This window comes from Stegastes partitus, unplaced genomic scaffold, assembly GCF_000690725.1.
Source record: "Stegastes partitus isolate 25-593 unplaced genomic scaffold, Stegastes_partitus-1.0.2 Scaffold1710, whole genome shotgun sequence".
Taxonomy (NCBI): Eukaryota; Metazoa; Chordata; class Actinopteri; family Pomacentridae; genus Stegastes; species Stegastes partitus.
Genome location: NW_007579441.1, coordinates 37,157 through 60,755, shown reverse-complemented (window position 1 = coordinate 60,755; position 23,599 = coordinate 37,157). Strand labels below are relative to the sequence as shown.

The 23,599-nt window shown below is 46.4% G+C and overlaps 1 protein-coding gene across 2 annotated transcripts; it reads left to right on the top strand.

Annotated features, from left to right (window-relative positions):
- On the top strand, nucleotides 1-23,423 carry zgc:65895 (TSC22 domain family protein 1). Of its 2 annotated transcripts, none has more exons than XM_008301770.1 (3): nucleotides 1-2,816; nucleotides 20,055-20,106; nucleotides 21,757-23,423. In XM_008301770.1, the coding sequence occupies exons 1-3, from the start codon at nucleotides 751-753 to the stop codon at nucleotides 22,024-22,026; spliced, it is 2,388 nt and encodes a 795-aa protein (XP_008299992.1). In that variant the 5' UTR covers nucleotides 1-750; the 3' UTR covers nucleotides 22,027-23,423. The 2 variants fall into 2 exon arrangements, with proteins under 2 accessions (XP_008299992.1, XP_008299993.1); XM_008301771.1 differs by lacking the exon at nucleotides 1-2,816 and adding an exon at nucleotides 19,614-19,914.
- The last annotated feature ends 176 nt before the right edge of the window (nucleotides 23,424-23,599 follow it).

Sequence of the window (23,599 nt, the reverse complement as noted above, 5' to 3'; positions counted from 1 at the left end):
CCTCTGAGACTGACAGCCCGTTAGCCGCTGCTGCTCACCGGCAATGATACAGCAAACACGGACGCAGTAAGATACACCGAGATGGACTTGGCGAGCACTTTTTACCACTACAAAGACGGATATTATTTACACGTCGCCGTCTAGTGACATCAGACGGCGTGTAGTGTCACCTGGGCTCGGTTTCGTTTCGAGGAAAAGGAGACTCGACGGCCGGGAGAGGAATGGATGCGACGACTGCTTTCCTGCGACATACACCGGCCAGCTAAGAGGCTTCACTCCGAAGACCACCTGAATTATTCACACTAATTCCTCTGTGCTCAATTGTGACAGTAATATCCACTAAACGTTCGTGGTTGGCAGTGGAAAGGTACACAAAGTTCAAGAGGAGCGTTGCTAATCGCTGCTGGCGACCCAGCGCAGCGTTTAGCTAACCAGCGGCTAGCTGAAATTCGCATTCTTTGTTTATTTTATTTGCTTCGTTAAATACACTGGTTTTAATCGTTCTGGAGTTGGAGTTGAACTCGAGTTGAGAGGAGGAACTCAGCCGGTGAGCTAATGTTTCAGCCTGACTACATCTGGGAACGTTTAGCTTGATTTTTAAAGGACATAAATCATATGACTTCTCACTTATGGCTCGTTAGTATCGCGGTACTGCAGCTGACCCAGCTAGCTAGCATCTGTGTTAGCTAGTCGGTAGCGCAAACAACCGTCTGCCACTTCTTGGCCGCGACAAACTCCTCCACGGTAAAGATGCACCACCAGGACTTCTCCGGAGACCCGCCCGGGACCGCGACCCGAAAAACGTCCTTTCACTACAGGAGGGGAAGCAGCGGTGCGTCCGCCTCCTCCGCAGCCGGTGGAGTCGCCACGGCTGAAGACAATCCAACCCAGGCTGGATCCTCCTCTCCCGGACCCCACCACCAGCCCCAGTCCCAAGCGGCTGGAGCTCAGGTGAAGAAGAAAAGTGGCTTCCAGATAACAAGTGTCACCTCTGCTCAGATAAATGTGAGCGGCAACAACAGTTTAGCAGACGACACAGAGAGCTATGATGACATGGACGAGTCGCACACTGAAGACCTCTCCTCCTCTGATATGCTGGATGTTTCTGTGTCCAAGGCCACGGATACAGGTGTGCCGGAGAGAAGCTCCTCGGATGAGACGCTGAACAGCCTCCACGGGGTCGACACACCTGGACTGGTGTCACCCAACGAGCCTCTTCAGCCTCATTCCATCCCTCAGGGGTCCCAGCAGCACACCTCTATGGTAAACGGAACAATGCACCACCATTATTACCCTCAGCAGCACGGCCAGGCCCATCACCACCACTCTGACAGCTTGGGAGGAGGTGAAGCATCTTTACCAACTCTTCCCGTTGCTCCTTTGGCTACCTCCAGTCCGGCTATGGGTTCCAAAGCTGGGGCTAGCCAGACCCAAAGGCCACCAATGTTGGATAACACTAAACCTGCAAGTCAACAAGTAGCCCCTGTTGTTGGTGGGACAGCCACTGACCCACATGGACAAGGTAATGTGAACATTTCTAATGTGTCAGCTGTCCCTGCTGCTGCTGTTCCTCACTCTGGGCCTGCAGGTTTAGACACCACCAATGTAAGCGGACAAGTAGCTTCTGTTGGAGGAGGAACAGGCCCTGCTGCTGCTGCCCCCAACACTCAAACCCAGCACACCCAAACAGCTACCGGCTCTCGTTTTAGGGTGGTCAAACTAGACACTAACTCTGAGCCATTCCGCAAAGGAAGATGGACGTGCACAGAGTATTATGAAAAGGAGGTTCCTCATCCGACTCCATCTGAAGCACCAAAAGCTGCAGACGTGGCTGCAGAGACTGACGCAGTGAATGCTGGGATTAGTCCAGGTGTACCTGCTGTACAGCCGCCTCACACACTACAGCCCTATCAGCCTCCAAGCCAGGACTACACCAGTCCACAAGCCATGCAGAGCCCACCACAGGGGCTCACTCAAACCACTCCTCTGACCTATGTTTCACCCCAGGAGGTTGTTGGTGGGGCTCACATGCAGAAGCCTGTGGCTCCTGTCACTGTCCCTACAGTGATGCCACAGGTGACACCACAGGCTGGTGTGACTCAACCTGCTCTAGTGATACCCCAGCAGTTGCCCTACGCTGTGGATCCCCACCAGACTCAACCCCAGGGAGGTTACCCTGCACCTCAGCTCCATGCGGGGGTCATGGCCCCAGCAAATGTCAGACAGCCAGATTTTATCCAGCCTACCGCTCCTTTCCAGACACAAGTCCAGCCTCCGCTGCCACATGTTACGACCGGACTCTCCATAACACCAGTACCAGGAGTCATGGCACCACAGCCAGTCAGCGTTACTCCACAGCTGCCTCATCAAGGTCAGGTAGCCCCACCTCCTCAGGCAACTTTTGCTGCAGGACAGCCACAGACTCTCACCGCTCATCCTCCACCCCAGCCTCACCCACAGCCACAAATCACAGTCCCTATACTGCCCACCCATGGGACCCCCTACATGCCTCTGACTGCACTGCAAGCTGACCTTCAGCCGCTCCTCACCCCGGGCACAACCCTCACCCATGTCCCTGGAGGAGGGAGCTCCATAAAAGCCTCCCAGCTGGAGGATGCTCAAAAGCTTCTGCTCCAGCACCAAGGCCTGCTGGGTCTCCCCAGGCTGGCAGTGGCAGCAGGTGGCGAGGGGGCCACAGAGGCCGGTGGTGCTGTAGGAACACTCGCCCACATTGGGATGTCAGCGGAGGCCAGCGCCTTCATGGTGGCTGCTGCTGCAGGCCTCAGGACTCAGCATGCTGAAGGAGACGAGGACAGGTGAGGATGGATGATGTGTTGTGATGAAACTGTTCAAATGTAAACTGTTTTAATGTCCAGGCTGCAGTACAGTTGCTGCTAGAAATCAGTGAAATGTCCTGTTTTCAATCACCTAAATCAGTCAGGTCAGTGTGACTGTGGTGTCCATTTTTCTACGCTGTAACTGAAACACAGCTTTTATCAGCATCCTGCAACTGGTTTTCTTGTAACTGCTGAGCACAAGGTTAATTCATATCTACATGTCCAATGTCGCATTTGCTTGATCCTCTGTCCCCTGTGGGCCCTCTGACAGCCTCTAGAGGTGATAGACAGCTCACTGGACATAGCTGTTGTAGAACATCAGTGGAACCAGAGCAGCTGCTGAGTCACTGAGGGAGCTCGTGACTCAGCAGATGCTCTGCCCTGGTCGACCCCCGACTATCACACATCCACCTCCGTTAGCTCGCCACTCTGTGTCAGTAAGGCTGTTGTTGTGCCTCACTCTGTCCTTTCATCGCTCACTCTTTGCGTCTCCTTTCCCCCCTCTCCCCTAGGGTTTAGTCTTTTATTAGACTCTGGATCTGTTGATTTGTACCACTCAGGGGAACCGTGCAGCAGTTTATTTATATGTACAAGTACTAAATGCTGTGTCTCTCAGTCAGTTCTTGTGCTCCAACGTGATCATTGCAGTTACAGGTAGTTTCTAAAAAATGCAAGGTTGGTCTAAATTGAGTCAATGTCCTAGAAAACCTTCACATGGCCCATTTGAAGTTGCTGTGGAAGTGGTTCAGAGTCTGTGCTGCAGGGACCGAATTGGATCAGAAGTTGTGTTGCATAAATCTGATAAACTGTGGCTGCAGAGAAATGGAGCACTGTTTTGGAAGCAGTCTAGTGTTACCACTGCACTGTCCTGTGTTCTGGTTGAGCAGGAGATTCATGTTGTGAGTACAACAATAATGCCTGCAGGGTATGGAGGGAGTTAAACCGACTACTGTCAGCCTCACCCAGCACCCATAAATGAAATTCAATACGTATTCCTGAATATTGTAGCGTTTATTTAGCTGTTGGCAGCAAATGTATAATCCCTAAAATGTTCCCCCCCTAAAAACTTATCAGCAGTAAAATGGAGAAGACTTGTAGATAGTTCTACGTTGAAATCAACAGTTTGCAGAGCTAACAAGTCCACTTTGAATTGTCAGCACAGCAGCTTTTTGGTGAGCTCACCGTTTATGTATTTTCAGCTGATCACATTGTGTCTGAGCTGCAGTAACTGCTGCCTTATGTTGATGTAATCTTAGTAATATTCAGCTGCAGACAGAGCAGGACTGTATTCTTTGTGGAGGCTTTTGTCAGCGTCCGTGGCAGCCCATAAAGGCCGTGTGCGCTTTACATGGCCTCTGCATGCCTTCTCCTGCAAGTGTGTGTTCTTCTATTTGTCTGCCTGCTTTCTCACCATGAATCGGCCACTGTGCTGCAGCAGCAGCAGACGGCTTCATCGTCTTTGTTTATAGTCATGTCATGCTGTGATCAGCCTCTGTGTTTCTATTACTGTCACTGCTTTCTTTCTGTCTCCCGTTCTCGCTTTCTTTCCCTTTTGTCGCCCTCGGTTTTCTCTCCCTGCCTCCATTCCTCCTCTAAGCTGCAGTGCATCATGTCAGCTGTCTCCTCCAACATTTTCTCCTCTTCTTCTCTTAAAATGTGGATCTCCCTTCCTTGCATACGTGCAGTGTTTTCCTCTAAGTGAACGATGTCGTGCCACTGATGTCTGCATGTTTTTCCCCTAAACACCAGTCATTTACACCCGTATTTACTAACGAGTTAGCAGGCACATAGAGAACGAGCACAGTGTGTGTCGACAAGTAAAGCGTCAGAAAGATATGAAAACCACACCAGTGCTTTGTCCAACAAACAATCCAAAACTTATTCCAATTGCAATGACAGTATAAACTTAGGAAAAGCAGATCATGTGAGGCATTGCAGCAGCTGACACCAGAGAATTTTAGTGATTGTTATCAAACCAGCAGCCGCCTTATTGCCTGGTTACTGATTAATCATCCTGTTTCCTCTTTGCAGCTCTAATTTGCGTTTATTCCTTAACCTACTGACTGAGCCCAAAGATTTCAGCCTCATTTTTGGAAAAATGTAGTGTGTTTATAGAGCAAAAATCAACTGATTCCTTGTTGTCTGAATCCAGTTTGGCTCTTTAAACGGCGTGCTGCAGCTGTCAGGAGTTTGGAAACGCCTGCTGCGGCACACCTGCGTGCGGTGGCTGCCGGCAGGTTGTAAAACAGAGCCGCGAAGGCGTGTGTGATTTACAGGATTCTGCTCGCTGCGTTTCACCTGCTCGCTGTCAGTTTTTACATCCGTCAGTGATATGAATCATAAGCTCCTTACGCCGCCGCGGGCTGAATTTCAGCCTGCAGGTCGGTGCCGGTATAATTTGACGGTTGGACGTGTGCCAGCATCGGTTCACAGTCGAAGGGACAGCATTTCTGACCTTCACGCAGACACACACTTCCAGCAGACCGTGCACCTGTCGCCTGTTGCGTATCCGTACACCTTTCTCCCTTTCGGTCTGGTAGAGAAGCAGGAGTTTGCCGGGAGTTCATATCGCATCACATGCTCCTGTTTGTAGCCTTAATCATGAAATGGTTAAAAATAGTTAAATCAGTGAGGATGGTTTCCACCAGTTAAGTGTGACTCAGCAGCTTGTTTGGACTTTAACATCATCACGGAGGAGAAAGACTGCAGTTCAGTTTCTTTCTTACTGTACAGCATTATGCTGGCAATGAGCCGAAACCAAAATGATACCTCATAAATACTTGGGCGTGCAAGATTATACCGATCGCTTCGGTTCAAAGCGTTGTTTCAGGGTCATTACCATAAAAAATAATACTTTCTGTGCTTCATGCAGAATATTTCACCTTAAGAGTACCGATGTCCTTCCAGGTTTTGTGTTTAGTGAAAGTGTTTGAATGCATTTCACGTGTTTGTTTGTTTGAAAAACATCACACAGACGTAATCCGCATTTCACACCTGACTGCAAGTCAAAGGTAGTTCAACTGTCATATTTTATAGTGCAATTTATCCGAATGACTTCATCCGTTGGAGCCATAAAAATTGCCGGTGTAATCTAATCATTACGTGCCTGTAAAACCAGCATTTCTCAACAGCTTTACATTTGAAGCGGTCTTTGACTTTTTTTTTTGTATTTTATTAGCCTTTTAATGAAACCCAAACGTCTGGCAGCCGTACAGTCGGTTCAAACATCTGTGGAGTCAATGGGTTTACAGTTGGAATACAGAGCGAGGTGATAAATCTGTCATAGCTGCCTCGATTGCAGGCACGAAAAAGGTGGATGTCAGCGAGTCAATGCTTCTTTTGTTGGGCCTAGATTATGAAAAAAGAGCCTTGGTGTTTCGATGGGGGTCATTTTTTTCTGAATATCATCTTAGTTTCTGATCAAGAGCAAAACTGTGCTTTCAATATTTAGATAAATCGGTTTTAAAAGCTTTAATCTTGTTTTTGTTTTCTTGCTGCAAGGTAGGAGTTGGTCGTTAAAGTTTGAGTTTACTTTTCAGTTTGAGGCTCTTTGTGTGTGGCTCTCTCGCCTTTCTCTGAGTATTTCAACCCGTACGTGCTCATATTAAGGGCGATTAGTCGATTCGCCTCCTTTAAATCTCGTTACACGACTGAAAGCGGCTCTTTTATGCGTCTTTTGACCCGTTGGGTTTTAGTGATTACAATCTGCCTGTCGAGCATTGTATGTAGCTCTACCGGCTCTGAGTCATGATTTACGTTTTGTTAATATTGACACACCTGTTTTGAACTTGCTCGCCATCAGAAGCTTTATCAAGGCAGAGGGAGTCCCTGGTGGCGGAGATAAGATTCGTTAGGAGGAGGTATAATCGACAGGAATGTTTACTAGACGGTGTAAATCCAGGGGCTGAGGATCTCCAGGAGAACCTCGACTTCTGTTTTACCGATTTTTCTCTTGAAATGAAAAAAGGTATCCTCATAACGACTTGTGGGATAAACACTGAAATGTGAGTCATGCCACAACACACATTTGTGAACCACTGCTCAAGTAAACACACCCCACGATAACAATATTCGGTGCATGAATGCATAGTTTGTACGTGACTCAGACGAGAGTAAATTAGGACTCTGGGACGGTTGTGTTTCTGCCTGGAAGAAACCAAGTCGGACCGATTTTACTGGTTCTCTTTGTGGTTTGAATCAAACTCTCTGCCCTCGTGATCAGGAGCTCACTGGAGGTGTTTGTGCGCAAGTTTTATTTCAAATGTGTTCTTCATTTACTTATATTAGATCGTAAATTACTCCATCAATATTAAATTGTGTGTGGTTGTTTTTGTCACGTTTTTATTTATGCGGTATTTGTTCTTCCTGTTCATTTTACCTTTTGGGGCCCATTGGAGATAAATACAACTTCAGTTTGCCAAACAAACCAGCAAAAAAAAATGTCGTTCTGGCAAATGTGAGGGATTTTTTATGATGAATTTAAGAAAGCCAAGAGTTTTAAAGGTTAAACTTGTGGGGTTTACTTGCAAAACAGTGCACATTTGTTCCCTCTGAACAAATTCTCTCTACAAATACATGCCCTGATTGAAATCTGACAGCATGATTGCTCTGAAATTTGTCTTAAATGCGCCCTTATTTTAGTCTTTTAAGTTGGATTCTTATCTCACAGCCTCAGGATTTATCTGCAGGCACGTCCTCTAAATTAGCAGTTGTCGTATTTGAAATGCAAACCGGCTTTATTGTGGTCATTCCTGTTCTGTGGATCTTTTTAAATCAGCTGTGAAACGATTAGTTTAGTATCACTGCTGCTTCGCTGAGCGGCATCTCCTGTCTGTCGGGACCAATAAATCACTCCGAGAGGTTGTAATTTCTCTGTCAATTAGACTTAAGTCAAGTTATGCTTCAGCAGAGATGTTCAATAAGCTGTCAGTCTGCTCTGCCATGCTGCTGCTTCCCCACAAGGTGGCAGCCTGGCCTCATAAATCCTCCCAGCATGGACAGCAGTTGTTTATGTAACCGTAATGTGCTTTGAGAGTCGGTGACCTAAAATGTGCCTTGCAGCTAAGTGGAAGTGTCCTTCCTGCACGCAATGAATGAATCACAACCCAGCGAGTGGTTTTAGATCTTCTCTGAGCCTCTGTGCTGATTCAGGAACATTTGTCAAGTTTAAATGATGGCAGACTCTTAATCTTTTAATTTGTACAGCAAGTTTGTAATCCTGTTTTTTGATTGGAGAGAACTTTGGGTCATCGTCTGTTGTTTTTAAGCTCTGTGTAAATAATGGGGACTTGACTGACTGTCAGAAATCAGTGTGTGATGTCTGAGTATATCCTCAGGCAGGGTTTGGATGCAACAGGAGAGTGTGTTTGTAGCTCTGGACAGATTCACTCCGCCTTTGGACGTCAGCTCGTCAGCATGACTAATAAAAGCTGATTCTGGACGCCCTTCAAAGTGTCGCGCTGCAAAAGATTTCACATAAAGTTTCACTCGGAAGTCAGTCGATTGGTTAAATAATCTTGACATTGAAGAACGTGTTGTTCTCCGGCAGTTTGCAAGCCTTAAATCATTATTAGTTTCTGTTCAGATTATTCTCTAGATGAATTATGTGTCTATTATAACACTGTGCTGGTGATTTTCTCAGTCTGTATATTAATGCAATCACCAATCATCTTGTCTTGGAGTCTTTGCTTATTAACCCTCTGAACCTTTCTACTTTCTTTTCAATTCTTGCCACACTTTTGCTCACTGTGGGGTCATTTTTTTTACTGCAACATGAAGTCCTGCACCTCTATGGAAACAGAACAACCACTGATAGAAGTAGAGAGGACCAGAAAATGTCTTGTCGAGTATATTTTTGTACAGAATCTGCCCACTAGAGCAAGCAGCTTGTTTTTGGTGAAATGTTTTTATTTTTATATTTCAATGAATGAGTTTAAGCGTAGAAGTTTCCCAACTAAGCGTCACACATGGGTAGTTTAGCTGCTGGAAAATTGAATGACAATTCAGGTTGTTTCTGCGTCTAATGAACGGTTTTAATTTTGTGGGGGTTTCCAAACCCGCTGGCTCGTTAATGAGGAGTCAGCTGATGTGTTTCTGTTTTGTTTTTTAGGGTGTTTTTAGAGGTGATGTCGATGAATGGTAAACTGATATTTAAAACCAGCACACATCGGCAGAATTGGAAACTCCTGGAACAACACAAACTCAAACGGAAAGCTGTATTGAAATGCCTTTTTTTAAAATGTGTGTTCAATGAAAAGAGAAGTTTTTAATATTCTTGCTTCAGTGTTGATGGGCTGGTATTACTGACTACAGACGGCTGTAGAGTTTTGAATTAGGAATTGATTTATTTTTTATTATGATATTTATGATCCAGAAATGCAGATCTGATAAATGATCAGACAAATCATCGGTCAGCACTTTACATTTTCAACTATTTCTGTAGATTAATTAATTCTGTCTGTTTCTGTTCTATCCTTCAAGGGATTCTCAGTGAATTCGCATAATTATGAAAGAATAAAAATATCATCAGCGTCCTGTCTCTGCATGTGACCGGTCCAGCTTTATTATTTATGCATGTATCACGTGCAGAGCTTTCTGACGGTCATATTTCATATTTACTTCTCCTACTTGGAGTAACATTAGAGGAGCGGCGCTTTCAGACGTCGCTGTCATCTCTGAAACCGCATCTTGACGCACGAGACGATCGAAGCGCCGCCAGATCAGAGCTTCATCCGGCCGGTTTCTCAGAGCCAGTGTCACGTTTGCTCGCCTTGTGCTTCCACACGCGTGTTCTTGAAGAGAGTCGCAGGCCAGAGAGGATGCAGTCCGTGCATGTCAGCCTGCGTTTCTCAGCCGCAGAGTGTTTACGACTGCAGCCGTCAAGGTGCTTTATGGCGCCTGTGTGAACCAGGAGGCGTTTTACAGGAGCTGCTTTTTCCCCTTCAGGCTTCTGCTCCGAAGGGAAAAACAAGACGAGAAGAGGGAACATTTCAGATTTTTCGCTCCTGCTGTCACAAATCACTCTGCTGACACCTGTAACGTTGCTCTCGATCTCTCTGTCATTTCACTGCTTCAGCCCGTGGCTCTTCTCACAGCCACCTCTTCTGAAAACACGTCGACTTAACAGGAAGAATGTGACAAGGCTTCACGTCCTATAATTGAAGCTTCGGTGCCGAGACACCTATAAGTTGCCTGCAGCTGTGAGCGGCTTTACTTCATTAGGAGGGAAGGTGTAAAAAAACGCTGGCTTGTCTCGTTGTCATTTCATATTCTCTGTATAATGTTTTGGCAGGAAGTAGGAAACTGCTTATGTTTGTTATTCTAGAGAGTATCTGCAGGCTTTGAGAAGTCTTGCATTTCATATCTAATCACAGCCCGTCCTGAGAGGTTGCACGTTTATAGACAAGTTTTGTGAAAGTGTTCAGGCTTTTTTTTTTTTCTAATTTAGAGTTTTATCACCAACGGACCTCAAGCTGCGACGATTTTTCAATGAATTGATCGGCAACTATTTTCAAAATTTATTTGGGCTGCAAGGTGGATCAGTGGTTAGCACTGTTGCATCGCAGCAAGACGGTCGCCGTTTCACGGATCTTTTTGTGTGGAGTCTCCATGTTCTCCCCGGGTTCTCTCCAGGTTCTCCGGCTTCCTCCCACAGTCCAACAACATGCTGAGGTTAATTGGTGATTCTAAATTGTCCGTAGGTGTGAATGTGAGTGTGCTTGGTTGTCTGTCTCTAAGTGTAGCCCTGTGATAGACTGGTTACCTGTCCAGGTGAACCTGCCTTCAGTCAGCTGGGATAGACTCCAGCCCCCCGTGACCCCAGTGAGGATTAAGCGGTGTATAGATGATGAATGGATGGTTTGAGTAATTCTTTCACCAAAATAATACTAGATGAATATTTTCTGATTTCCTTTGTGACAGTGAACTGAATGGCTTCAGGGTGTGGCAAAACAAGACGCCTGAAGACGTCATGCTGGGCATTCGGACACATTTTTCTCAGTTTTCTGACGTTTTATCAACCAAAACAACTAATTGAAGGGCCGATTAGTCAACAATGAAAACAATAGTTAGCTGCCTCCCTACTCAGGCCTGTAGTAATCACAGTCTGAATCATCTTCTGGTGTTTATCCAGAGCTTTGTTGCTTTAATTTTACTAATAATATGATTAGAAATGATTGCTGCACACTGCTGGGAAGCATTCCATTTAAATCTGTTCTGCTTTGCTGTCTTACTTTCACACAGGCCAGAATGACTGCTAAACTAAATGATGTTAAATGGTGCGCACACACCAATGTAATGGCGTGTTGCTCAAGCTGGAGTTTTTGTCGAAGCCCTCTGCTGCACTTTGAGTCCGCTCTGTTCTTCCTGCATATCTAAGGTCAGCATGGCTTGTTACCAAAACAAAATATCAAAGTCAAAGTTTCTGTCAGTGCTTTCCAGACTTGTCTCATGCTTCTCCCCATGAGAGTAGCTGGATATTACAGTAATGCGATGCTCTGTGTAATCATTTCCCTTCACCTTCTCCCAGAGGCCCGTCCTGCAAACTGTCTTTAGATGTCTTTTGAAGCAAAAAAATTCAAACTCGCACACAGTAACCCGACCGCCATAGTCCTGGTTCAAGAAAAACATTTATCCCCCGCCTGAAAGTGACACTTCCTGGTAAAGCTCAGACTCTTACGGTAAAGAGAAATCATAATAATTCTGCGTAGAGCCAGCTCTGACTGTTTGGTGTCGCAGCCTGGACCGTTCCCACTGTTACAACACATTCAGATCACGGCGTGAAGCCGGCGCGCCGCGGCGAGCCTCCAGCAAAGTTTCCCCACCGCCGCTGAGAAGATCCTCGCTGTTGACGTTCGGACTGTCGGCTTTCTGACCGTGTTTTCGTTGACAGCGAGCCCCCCTCAGACCTGAAACCAAAACACAGCGCAGGTCCATGTGACTGGGGGTCGGGGACGCAGCATCCTGTGACGTTCTTCTGTTGTTTGCGTGTGTGTAGGATTGTGTAATATTTAGTTGTGTAATATGTGTTTAAATGCATGGATTAAAGTGAGCAAAGGGTACATGCTTTTACAGCTACAAATATATGCTTTTTCCAGAGTATAGATTGTAGTCAAAGATGGATTAATTGGAAACTATTCCTATAAAATGTCTACATAATAATTCTAAATTGCGAGGATGTGTTGCTTTGTTTGTAGTGACAGTAAACTAAATATCATTGGGCGAAATAAGCAATTTGTTGGCGGCATTTCATCAACTGAATTATCTAGAATCTGCAGATGTAGTTGCAGTCTTCACACATGCATGATAACATCTCTTCAAGGGCTGCAGTTATTTCTATTTTCTATTTTCTCAGCTCATCATTTAGCTGTTAGGTCAAAAAATCATTTCCCAAAGCCCAAGGTGGCCTCCATAAATGTCTTATTTTGTCCACCACCCCCAGATATTCTAAGAATTTGGACTTTCTTTCATACAAATTCAATATTTGACAGCTAATTGATTCATCATTGCAGCTCATCAGGTCTCTTCCCTGGACTGTTTTCACCTTTCCAACATTTAGTAAACCCTCCGGTTATTTTTGTCTTTTTTAAAAACTTTGTCGTGGATGAAGCGCTGAAACCTAACACCTCATCCGTCAAGGCACGTCTGCACCGGCGGAGATGTCGGGGCTCAGCCAGCGTCTTCTCCCTCTTTCGTGGCCCATATGGCTCCGAGGCTGGTTATGTAAGGCGCTTGCGTGCACGGCAGAGACCGATTCCGTTACGCTTCAGAGAGCTTCCGCCCCTGAAAGTCTGTGATGCCATGAGACCTGTTAGAGGTTTGGGGCGTTCCCGCTCTTTGTTTTGTTTGGGGCAGATTGTCCTCAGATGGTAAAGGGTAGACGCATGTTGTCGGGCGCCTTAAAGTGGAGAAATAATTGCACGTTGCAGCTACAGATTCAGCTATGCGAGCGTTCCTGTTTCTTCTTCTTCTTTACGACCAATTTTGGAAACGCGCTCCCTTTGCTTTAGTGAAGTGTCTGTTTGTGCGTGCGTCGGTTCTCCGCCGAGTAAAGGCCAGAGTTAAAAAGCCTCCCAAACCGGATTCCGCCAGTCTGCAAACACAAATCCACACAAACAGGATGCAGGGACGCGTGCAGACACACACACACACACACACGGGCTCATGCCTCCCGACTGCTCGAAGGGGGGAAGTGATGCGGAAGGAGGCGGGCGAATCACAGCGCGGCATGCAAACCGATGGAGGCAAAAGAAACGGGGATGCAGGGGAAATGTATAGAAGCAGGGTACTGAGCTTCCTGTTGAGATGCATTAGTGTGTCTCCAAATTGGTTGATGGCTTCCAGTTGTGTTGATGACTTCCATGAATGATCCCTAATTGCTCTGCGGTGCCATCAAACCGTTTTCATATAAGTTGCAGCAGAGTTTGGATCCGACCACACACAGCAGCCTGAGTGACGGCTCCACAATCCAGCACAGCGCTGCTTTCTTCTCCAAAACCACACGATGCAGCGTTGCTTACACTCAGCTGGAGGCTTTTGTGTGGCAGAACGTGGATAAAGGGAAGTAAGAGTGTGGAGACCGTGACTGTACAGCACACACACACACATACTAGGGGCTGCTCACTGTTAGCGCTATTGATTTCTCACCTTTCTAGGACATCGCACCAAGAAAGCTCCCTTCAGTTTGGCTCCGTGGACGTAGAACAGAGCTGCTTGTGTGAGTGAAGCCTCCTCAGCGTAGCGGCCCCAGAGATTAAAAACAATACTCCCCGAGGTTAAACTGCTCGGCTCCTGTAATGTATAGAAACGTGTGAATGCTTAAACCCACCAGACTGTGAGTTTAAAGACAGGTGGTGTCACTTTTCTCACAGTTCTCTGCTCTTTAACTACGCGGGAAGCACCATGTGTTCTGTGTTTTCCCCACATTCATCCGCTGCCACACTGGCTACACATCCAGCCTTATGTAAGCTGCTCAGGGTGTGGCAAAGATGTGCTCCACCACTATTTTCTCTTGTGCTCAGGTCTGCATTTAAAAAAACTGCTTGTCAACAAGGTGGGAGAGGCAGTTTAAGGTGGTTCGGGCGGCCTGAGGTGGACGGCGTTGTAAGAGTGATGAAGATGCTGCATGTCTTGTTTAAGGCTCAAATGAGCTCTGGCTGCCAGTTGCTGTATCCACAGCTTGGCAAGGCTGAGAGCTCATTACCTAACTAATTAAGTCTAATAGCCTGGCCGAGCAACAACAAGGTAGCTCGGCCAGTAAAGAAGGTTTTAATTTGCCATTACGGGGCCTTCAGCTCTTTATCAGTGTTATTGCATTATCTCTACTCCGCCTGGTTGTTGTTCTCTACCGATCGGCGCACATTTAGCTTTACATGGTGGTTAGGTAATATATGGGTCAGCCTTTTCCACGGGCATCATACACAAGCTTTGGAAGAATGCGGATACATAATGAATGAAAGCATCCCATCTGTGATGTCATGACATCAAGGTCTGCCATCATTGGCCGAGCCCAGTCTTTGGCGCTATCACCGATTGGCTGAAAGCAACTGTGCCCTCATCGGTGAAGGCTCGCTCAGACCAGTTTGGAGCCTTTTGTTCCACGCGAGCATGCGTACACCGACCCGAGCCCGGCCAGTACACAATGTACAGATGTATACAGTCTGAGCAGTTTACAAATCAGACACATAACTGATGAGTAGCGGTGGTCGTTAAGAGGTGGCCACAAGTTGACAAAACGAGTCCAACTTCAGCGCTCCAGTGCTCCTGTTTCCGGTCACTGGCTGTTCCTGGGATTAGTGACACTTACAGTGAAGGGAACAAAAGAAGATGTGACCTTCCCCTAATGAGGTTAATAATTTCCCTGCGTGTGTTGAGCTGTAACCCACCAACAAACTCCGCTAAGCGCGCCCCTCGCCGCCATTTTGTGATCCCCACCACTGCGCGCCATCTTCGGCCAGACTTCCTCTTTGTTCTCCGGTTTTCCTCGACCCGTCGACCGAGGCCGTTTTCTTTACTGCTGACTTGTGTGAGGGTTTCGTCAGTATTTTGTGCTTGGCGTCGGCTCTGTGTGCGATGTGCCGTCGTGTTTGGGGCGTCTTTGTTCAGACTGTAGCGTGGAGGTACACGTGAGGCGTGGGGAGCCATACTGGGAGTGTGTGCATCCACTGATGAGGGCTGACAGGACGGCTAAAGGCTCGCCTGCGACAACGTACACATGCTCCTCGAGATCAGCGAAGGAGGGAGGAAGTGTGAGGGATGGAGCAGGTGGAGGATGCTAGTCGTTGTGAGTGAACCTCGACCGGATGTTGCAGGAACGATGCTGTAGGCGGCGGTGAGCGTGCTAGCAGGGTGTGTGGTCAAAAGTAGCTCATCCCATTGGACGGATCAGCCTAATCTCTGCTGACACTTTACATAACAACAGAAAGGGGGAGGTGACGCGACTCCTTATGCAGTGACATCACCGCCTGCCCTCCCGTGTCTCCCAATCATCTTAGAGTCTATATGTGATTCAGGCTTAGTAAGGGTTCAATCAGGAGGACTTAACACAGCAAAGCGCGCTCCCGTTGTACGCACACACACTCCCTGTCCCGTCCCCGTCCCAGCAGCTCCATCCTGGGCTCCGCTGTCGCTCCCCGATGTGAAGCTCCCGCAGCTTGAAGGGAGCAGGGGGTCGGGGCCAAAGGGCGCAGGTCAGGAGGACGGAGGAGGAGGAGGAGGAGGAGGAGTAGGGGTGTTTGTTTTGGGGGAGCTTTCGGTGGGGCGGGTTTGTTCTGAGCCTGAGAGCATCAATGAGAGAGAAGGGGCTGGCCGGGGCAGGAGCAGCGCAGGGCAGGGACGCCATGGCCCTGAAGCTGCTCTTCTGGGAGCTGGAGAAGCATCTGAAGAGGTAACGCTGGCTGTGGTGTTGTCCGGGGCGGCGGAAGGGATGGGGGGGAGGTTGGCGGTGGTGTATGGGGTGACTGCAGCAGCCTGGGGGGGTTGAACAGGGACGGCAACGAGGGGCTTTGTTGTGACGTGTCGTGTGTGTGGTCGTTGTTGTCGAAATGTACAAATACACACATGTGGGAAACGTGAGCGTGTGAATGCCTCTACCTGCAGCAGCATCACCTCGGCATGCTCGCTCTGCTGCCTGCAGCGCTGCGTTCAAGGACGCAGTGTTCTTGCTTTTGCATGTGTGAGAGGGTGAAAGCGTGATTGGCTGACGTGCGTTCACATGGCTGGCTACCTGATCATGGCTGCGTTCTGCTGTGTGCTTCCCTCCCATCTCCTTTACCAGACATAAATCCAGCTCCACCAGTAGACTCCCAAACCCAATAAACCAAACTGTGTGCACACCTACAAAAACACAACAGTTGAACGACTTTGGTTTCGCACCCAACACCTGATTCTCTTCTCTCTTGGGTGTCTCCAACTATTTTTATTTGAACATTTTATCGCGACATCGTGTGACGCTGCTCCCGTGGAAGGAAAAGCAGAAGTCACTACAAACGTTTTTTTTTATTTTCCAGTTCTCTAAAATCACTCCATCACTTCAAAGTTCCCTCGACTTTCCGCCTGCAGAGCCGGAGGAAGTAAAACACAAAGAAGCTCGCAGGTTCGCGGCTTCGTCTGCTCCTCACATGAGTTTCTGATCTCCAAAACCGACTCCCACGCTGACTCCCAGTTCACTTCCAGCAGCCTTCAGTGGAACAAAACCAGCCAGATATAAACAGAATCGCTTAGAGGTCAACGAAGGGTTTGAAGGAGCCGCAGTCAGAGATCAGGAGCGATTCAATTAACATAAATGTGTGTGTGGGGGGCGGCTCTGGAGGGAGACAGTTTGGGTTTCTGTCTTTTTATCTTGACCACGTGTGTTTACGCTGAACGGACTTCCCCTATTCTTCCCGTGCTGTTTATCCAGACTGTCTCCATGGTGACGACACCAGGCCTCACCATCAAATCGTGTTCGTTTACATCAAGTGAGACGTAATCCGAGCAAAGCATCGATCTGATCAGCTGAGGAAAAGAGCTGGAAATCTATTTAGTGATGAATATGTAACTGATGAAGAGTGCTCAGTCGATCAATACATCAGGTTATGTGATCAATTAACAGTCCCCAAATCACCTCTGGTCAGTTTAGTCATAAAACAGTAAGAAATCCACCAAATATTCACATTTGAGAGGCTTAAAAACAGCAGTTATCTTGTTTTCTGCCGCTGAAACGATGCGGTGATTAATTGCAGAACTGTTTCTCCAAAACTAATTCACTCAACAGACATACTGAATATTTTCTGTGCCGCTTTTCTCTTTTCATACGACAGTAAGCTGAATATCTCTGGACGTTTAAAGACGTCTTCATCGTGGAGCTTTATTTGCAGCGTCACATTTTATAGACTAAATTCTCGATCATAAAAATTAACTGCATGTGAAGCGATTAGTCGCTGTACTAGTTCCCTTTTCTCACTTTCCCAACATCCCATTTCGTGTTTTATTGTCCTCCTGCATTGTTATACAACAAATGCGATGCCCTTAGCTGCAACTGATGCATTTCATCATTATTATGATGTCGGAATCAGAAAAACAACACAATTGTTGCAGATAATACTTCCCTTTCTGATCATTATCAGTTTTTTTTTTTGATAATTCTTTGGTCATTTCAGCTGTAAAATGTCAATAAATAGTAAAACTTTTGTTCTCAGACAGTCCAGAAGCTCAAAGACGTTAAATAAAATGACGTTTAACTGAAGAAAGGAACAACATAAAATCAGGGAATGTTCAGAACTGTTGCTTGATAATTAACTGAGTAGTTTATTGGTGTTTTATAAACTAAAGGCACAATAATAAACAAGGAAAGTCATCACTAGTTATAAGTTCCCTGTTCTCATGTTTGTTGCTTGCATTCATAAAGTACACCTGCTGCTATTTTTCATTTTCATTTCGTAAGTTTTTGATCATTTACGCTGTAAAATGTTAATAAATAGTGAAACTTTTGTCTTCAAATAGTCCAAAAGCTCAAAGAAACGACGTAAAAACTGAGGAAATGAGCAACAGATCGTCACATTTGAGCTCCTGAAACCAAGGATTGCTTGATAACGAACACTTTGACTCATTTATCCGTATTTTATTGACTATATACTCAATTGGAAAAACAAACGGATAAAAAAACCAACAACCATTAGTTGCTGTTTTCCTTCTCATTTTCTGATTTATTGCGTTGCTGCTTTATTAGACTGTAACAGTTTGTTTGCTTTTATTATTTTACTGTCAAAGAAACTGCAAAATTACAGCGGCTACAGCTTCTTTTTGTGTTTCCATTATCATTTCCTCGACTTCAATGTTGTTTTTGATCATTAGTTGATCGTTTTTTGTTCAGGTGAAGTCTTCCAATGGTCCGAAAGCCTGAAGAACTGAAATTAAATGACTTAAAACTGAGGAAGTAATAACATATCATGACATTAAAGCACCTAAAACAAAGGATTGTTTGCTTGATAATTAAATTGGAGTAATTTATACACATTTTATGGACTAAATGCGCAATCATGTAGAATAAACAGCACATTCATCAGGAAAATAATCATCAGTTGCTGTATTAGTCTCACTTCCTCTATTTTGTTTTCCATTATTCCAGTTCTGATTCCTTTGTTTGAGCTTCATTAGTCGCCATTTTTAATTTTCTGATCTGTTCTATAACAACAACGATTTCTTAATTTCATGTCCTTTCATTATTTGGTTATAATTGATTGATTGTTTAATCTATAAAATGTGATTAAATAGTTAAACAGGTGTATTTAAACAGTCTAAAAACCCAAAGAAATGACATCAAACTGATGGAAGCAGCAACACATTCATCAACAGTCATTTCAAATAAATGACACATTAATTAAGGAGGACAATAATCATGACTTTGCATATAAATTCCCTGTTTTCACATTTTCTGTTTTGCTTTATTTTGCCGCTGTAACAAAAGTGATCCCTTTGTTTCGAGCTCAGTTCGTCTCATTCGTGCATTTTTTAAAATTATTATTTTGTCTCAGAATCTGGAAAATAATTGCAAACAATCCCACTTTAGATCATCAGTCCCTTGGATTTTTTAAATAACTGAAGCTATGAAATGGTCCAAAAGCCCAAAGATGTTCAGTAACACCACACTGGAGCATCTGGACCCAGAGATTTTCCCACGTTTTTCCCTGCTTTCCGTGGACCGCCTCGTTAACTGTTACAGAGGACGAGCTGAGACACTTTGTGAACAATCTGACGCCTCCTCGCTAATAAAACAGAGAAGAGGGTGGTCCTGGTGCACAGTGAAGAACACAGTGTTCCCATTCCAGCCAGTCAAACACCACCAGAGACAACAAAGCTGCTGTGGTGGTTTCTCCTGCCGGCTCTGGAGCGTGCTGGACTGGAGGTCAGCCTCCACCTCAGGGCCGGCTGGAAATCGATCAGTCAGATCAGTGAGTCACATGGAGGGAGTGTGACCAACAGGGGGGGGTGTTGCTTCACTTTTTAAAACAAATTTAAGTTTAACTCCTAATGCAGCGGGTTTATATTAAATTTAAGAGCAGAATGTGGAGCGTAAGTGTGTAAAAGCTGCTGGTTGGGAGGCCCTGATGTCTTCAGCAGGTTCAGAGATGCTTTTATTCCAACGAGCCGCCTCTCGACCAATCAGGCGCCGGCGTCCCTGCATACATTATGCTAATGAGCTGCCCTCCTCGGCCAATCACAGGCTCGCTGGCGCTGTTTTCCTGCATGGATTATCCGCAGAGGGATCCGTGCTGAGCCGAGCCGCAGCCGCCGCTTCAGTCTTTGTGTCGCTCCGTCCCGGCTGCGAGCAGCGCGGTGGGCCCCGCAGAGCAGCAGCAGCAGCACCAAGCAGCGAGCCGGCGCTCAATTATGCGCCATTTTTTCTACTTTTCTACCGCTGGACGCGCAGATCGTGCGGCCGATGACTCGCCTGCGGGGCTTGTAACGGGCGGGAGAGCATGAATTCCCAGTGTTACACGGTGGCGATGGACCTTGGCGTTTGTCAACTGAGGAATTTCTCGATCTCGTTTCTGTCCTCCGTGCTGGGGAAGGAGAGCGCGTCGGTGCGGGTTGACAATAGGTACGAGCGGAACCGTTTTGGACGCGTGGATTTCTTTTATTCTAACCGTTTTTTTCCGCCCTCCCTCCTTCTCTCCATCATGACAGCTTCACACAAAAAAAACCCCACATCATTAACGCATGTCTGTGTTTGTCCCGCAGCTCTTCGGGCGCCAGTGTGGTGGCCATCGACAACAAGATTGAACAAGCGATGGTAAGAGATGCTTTATTTTTTTTGCTCTGATGGACCTGCTGTGTTGGTAAATAGGCCTCTGGAGGTGTTATATAACCTGCTGATTGTGCGCTGCAATGAATGAATGAATGAATGGATGGATGGATGGATGAATGAATGGATGGATGGATGGATGGATGGATGAGGTGCATTAAAAGAAAAACAACCATTTCCCGCATTTCTGCACCTGCTGGGCTTCATGCTCCGTCACGGTTCGGACCGGTGACCCTGCAGCTCCTTGTCAGCTTCATGTGGGCCAGACTAAGGGTTCACACGCCACCACATCTCCCCCCCCCCTCCTCTCTGGTTCTCATGCATATACATGGTCCCTCTCTCCCCTCTCTCTCCCCTCTCTCTCCCCCTGTCCGTCCCCGTGTTGCTAGGCAAGCAGCAGCCTCCCCTCAGCGCGGTATAAATAACTCAGCCGGCGATTGGCTCCTCCCATCCCGGTGCAGAACATTTTGTTCCCTCGCTGCTGCTGCTGCTGCCTATGAAGGAGGAAGGAGGGAGGGCGGGTCTACACAAGAGGGGATGCTCAGATTATTAATCCCCCTTTCAGCAGGCGGGCACTGGCATCATCATCATCGTGGGATTACAGCTGTTTCTCTGTAAAAGATTTAAATCCATCTTTTTCCCAGGAGCTCACGCTGTGCATGTTTTCCTCCCACTGAGAGGCTGGGCTCTGCGGCCCTCTGATGATGATGCCAGCTTTTTTTTTTTTTTAGCCTCTCACGTGTGGCTGTGTCACTATTTTGTGCCATTTTTTTTGTGCCACTCGGAACCAACCACCCCCCTCCCCGGCACGGAGGTGGAATTATCATAGTAAGCATGGGAGATGAGCTCGCAGATAACTTTTTAGGACCTTCCCTCGTAGCTCTCCTGCTTCCTCCTCTCTTCAGCCCACTTGCATCTAATAAAGAACCCCCCCTTCCCCAAAAACAAACAAAAAACGGCCACCAACAGTCCAAACCTCCAGATATTCAACGACGTACAATAAGAAAGCAGCACATTTCAGAACCAGCATCCCAACAGAACGGCAGCGGCCTCCTCCCTCCTCCTACATAATTGACGACATAGATCCAACTAATTCGGGCCTCTCCTCTGCTAATGCAACGATTAATCTGGCAGTTGTCTAAAAAAAAATGTGGATATTTTCTGGTGTCTGGTTGGTCATTTTGGGCTTTGGGAAGCACTAATTGACATCTTACAGACCAAACAACTGGTTAATTGAGAAAATAATCTCAAATGAAGCTTGTCACAGCCCTGAATTAATAACCAATAATCTTTTAAATATATTTCCTTGATTTATTTGTTGCAAAAATGCCCAAAGTAGCACCTCAAAGTCGTCATCTTGTCAAACCAACAGTCCTGAAACACAATTTGTTGTGGTAAAAAGAGAGAAAAGCAGTGAATCTGTAGATTTAAGAAGCAGGAAGTAGCACATGCTGAGCTTTTTTGCTTAAAGAAAATCACTTGAAGGGAAACTAGGATGTGAATTTTGTTGCCATTTCAGTTCAGACTTTAAAAATGAAAAGCAGCTCTTGGTTGTGTAACGAGGTCTGTCGTGTCGTCTCGGCGGGGAAACACGGAGGAGCTGCTGAATTATTAATCTGAGCGTCTCTTTGTCTGCAGGACCTGGTGAAGAGCCACCTGATGTACGCGGTGCGCGAGGAGGTGGAGGTGCTGAAGGAGCAGATCAAGGAGCTGATCGAGCGCAACACTCAGCTGGAGCAGGAGAACAACCTGCTCAAGAACCTGGCCAGCCCCGAGCAGATGGCTCAGTTCCAGGCACAAGTCCAGACCGGCGGCTCCCCGACCAGCACCGCCCAGCCTCCGGTACCCGTCCCGGGCGGAACCACGCAAGCCCTCCCCTCCTCACAGAACTCCGGCTCGTCTGCGTAACACGGACTTGGGAGAGCCTCCCCTCGGGGATGACGGACAGAGGGGATGGAAGGAAGAAGATGAGGAGGAGGAGGAGGAGGAGGAGGAGGAAGGAGTCTCGCCATACTGTGAACGGACTCGAGCTTCTGGACCGACTATGCCACCGTTTGGAGGAGCGCACACTGACCCGGCGGACGGAGAAACAACCCTCTTTTTGTTGCACATTTTTATTTAACTGAAAGACGTTGGAGCTGCACCGGTGTGTGAATGCGTGTCTGCTTCGTCTTTTATTACTGCTTCAGACAATCGTTGTCGTGGTGATGATGAGGGGAGCCGGCCAATCGGAGGCTCTCGTCAGTCGAATCCCCCCCTCCCACCCACCCACCCACCCTCCTCGCAGTGTGCCATCGTCCCCCCTCCTCACCTCTGCTGTCCATCAGTTTTTTAATCGGTGTTTTCCTTTCTCTCTCCCACCACCACGTGCACTTTGTTCAAGGCAGACAAACTTTTCAAGGGAGATTCGTTTGAGCCCATCTGGAATGGGAGCTTCCTGGTTCTGAAGAGGACGAGGAGGGCGGCGCTGAGGGGGGCGGGGGTCGTAAAACAAATCTGAAATCTAAATTAGCGGCGCCTCATTGTTCGCTCTGAGAACTCGGTGTTCTGCCGTCCCCACCCTGAACCTGAACCTGAACACTTCTTACTCGGATGGAGCATTAAAACATTTATGCAGGGAATCAATGTTTTTTAGGGAGTTTTTTTTTTGTTTGTTTTTTTGTCTCTTCTTGGTGTAATAATGTCCTGTAAAAAAAAATAAATAACAGAAATAAATTAGGACATGACTGTTTCTAGGTAGTGAACTTTGTACAGATTTAAAATTTCCAATTAAACTCTGCCAAGTGCCTGGTTTCTAACCATAGATACATATATCAGAGCTGTGTTTTTTTAGTTGTGTTTTCTATATATATATCTATGGTTTTGCCAGGTTTTGAACTACCAGTGATGTCAGTACTCAGGGTGGGAACAGAAGAGGACGTTTTACCTCGACACTAGAGATGCTGTCTTCTCTCCTGCAGTGACACACGGCTCGTACTGTACGTGAATCCACTCGCTCCGATCATCTGGACTGTTTTTACCGTTTTGGGGACGTGTGTTGTTGTTGTTGTTTTTTTAAAAAATAATAATACTAATTTTTTTTTTTGTTTTTTTTGTACAGCCAAGTGTTTTGCGTTGCTCTTAGTGCAACTGGAGCGCCGAACACGATAAATATGACACACTTGGCGATTTAAAGAAAAAGAAACACGATAAGGAAAATGCAGAAGTATGTGGATGTTTTGTGCATGTTCCTCAGCCCATCACAAATGTGACGTTACAATTGCACTAGACAGTTGCACCTCAAATAAAAACAAAAAAGCAAAAAACGCTGGACTGTTGGGTTTTTCTTTTTCTTTACACATTTTTAATTTTAAAAAAGAAGTAAAATATCCGTTCCTTAAATAGTTCCGTTTTCTCCCTCATGTGTTGATTTGAATCATCAAATAAAAGTAAAAAAATTCAGATTGACCAAAAGCAAACCGAACCACTCCAGAAAGTAAAA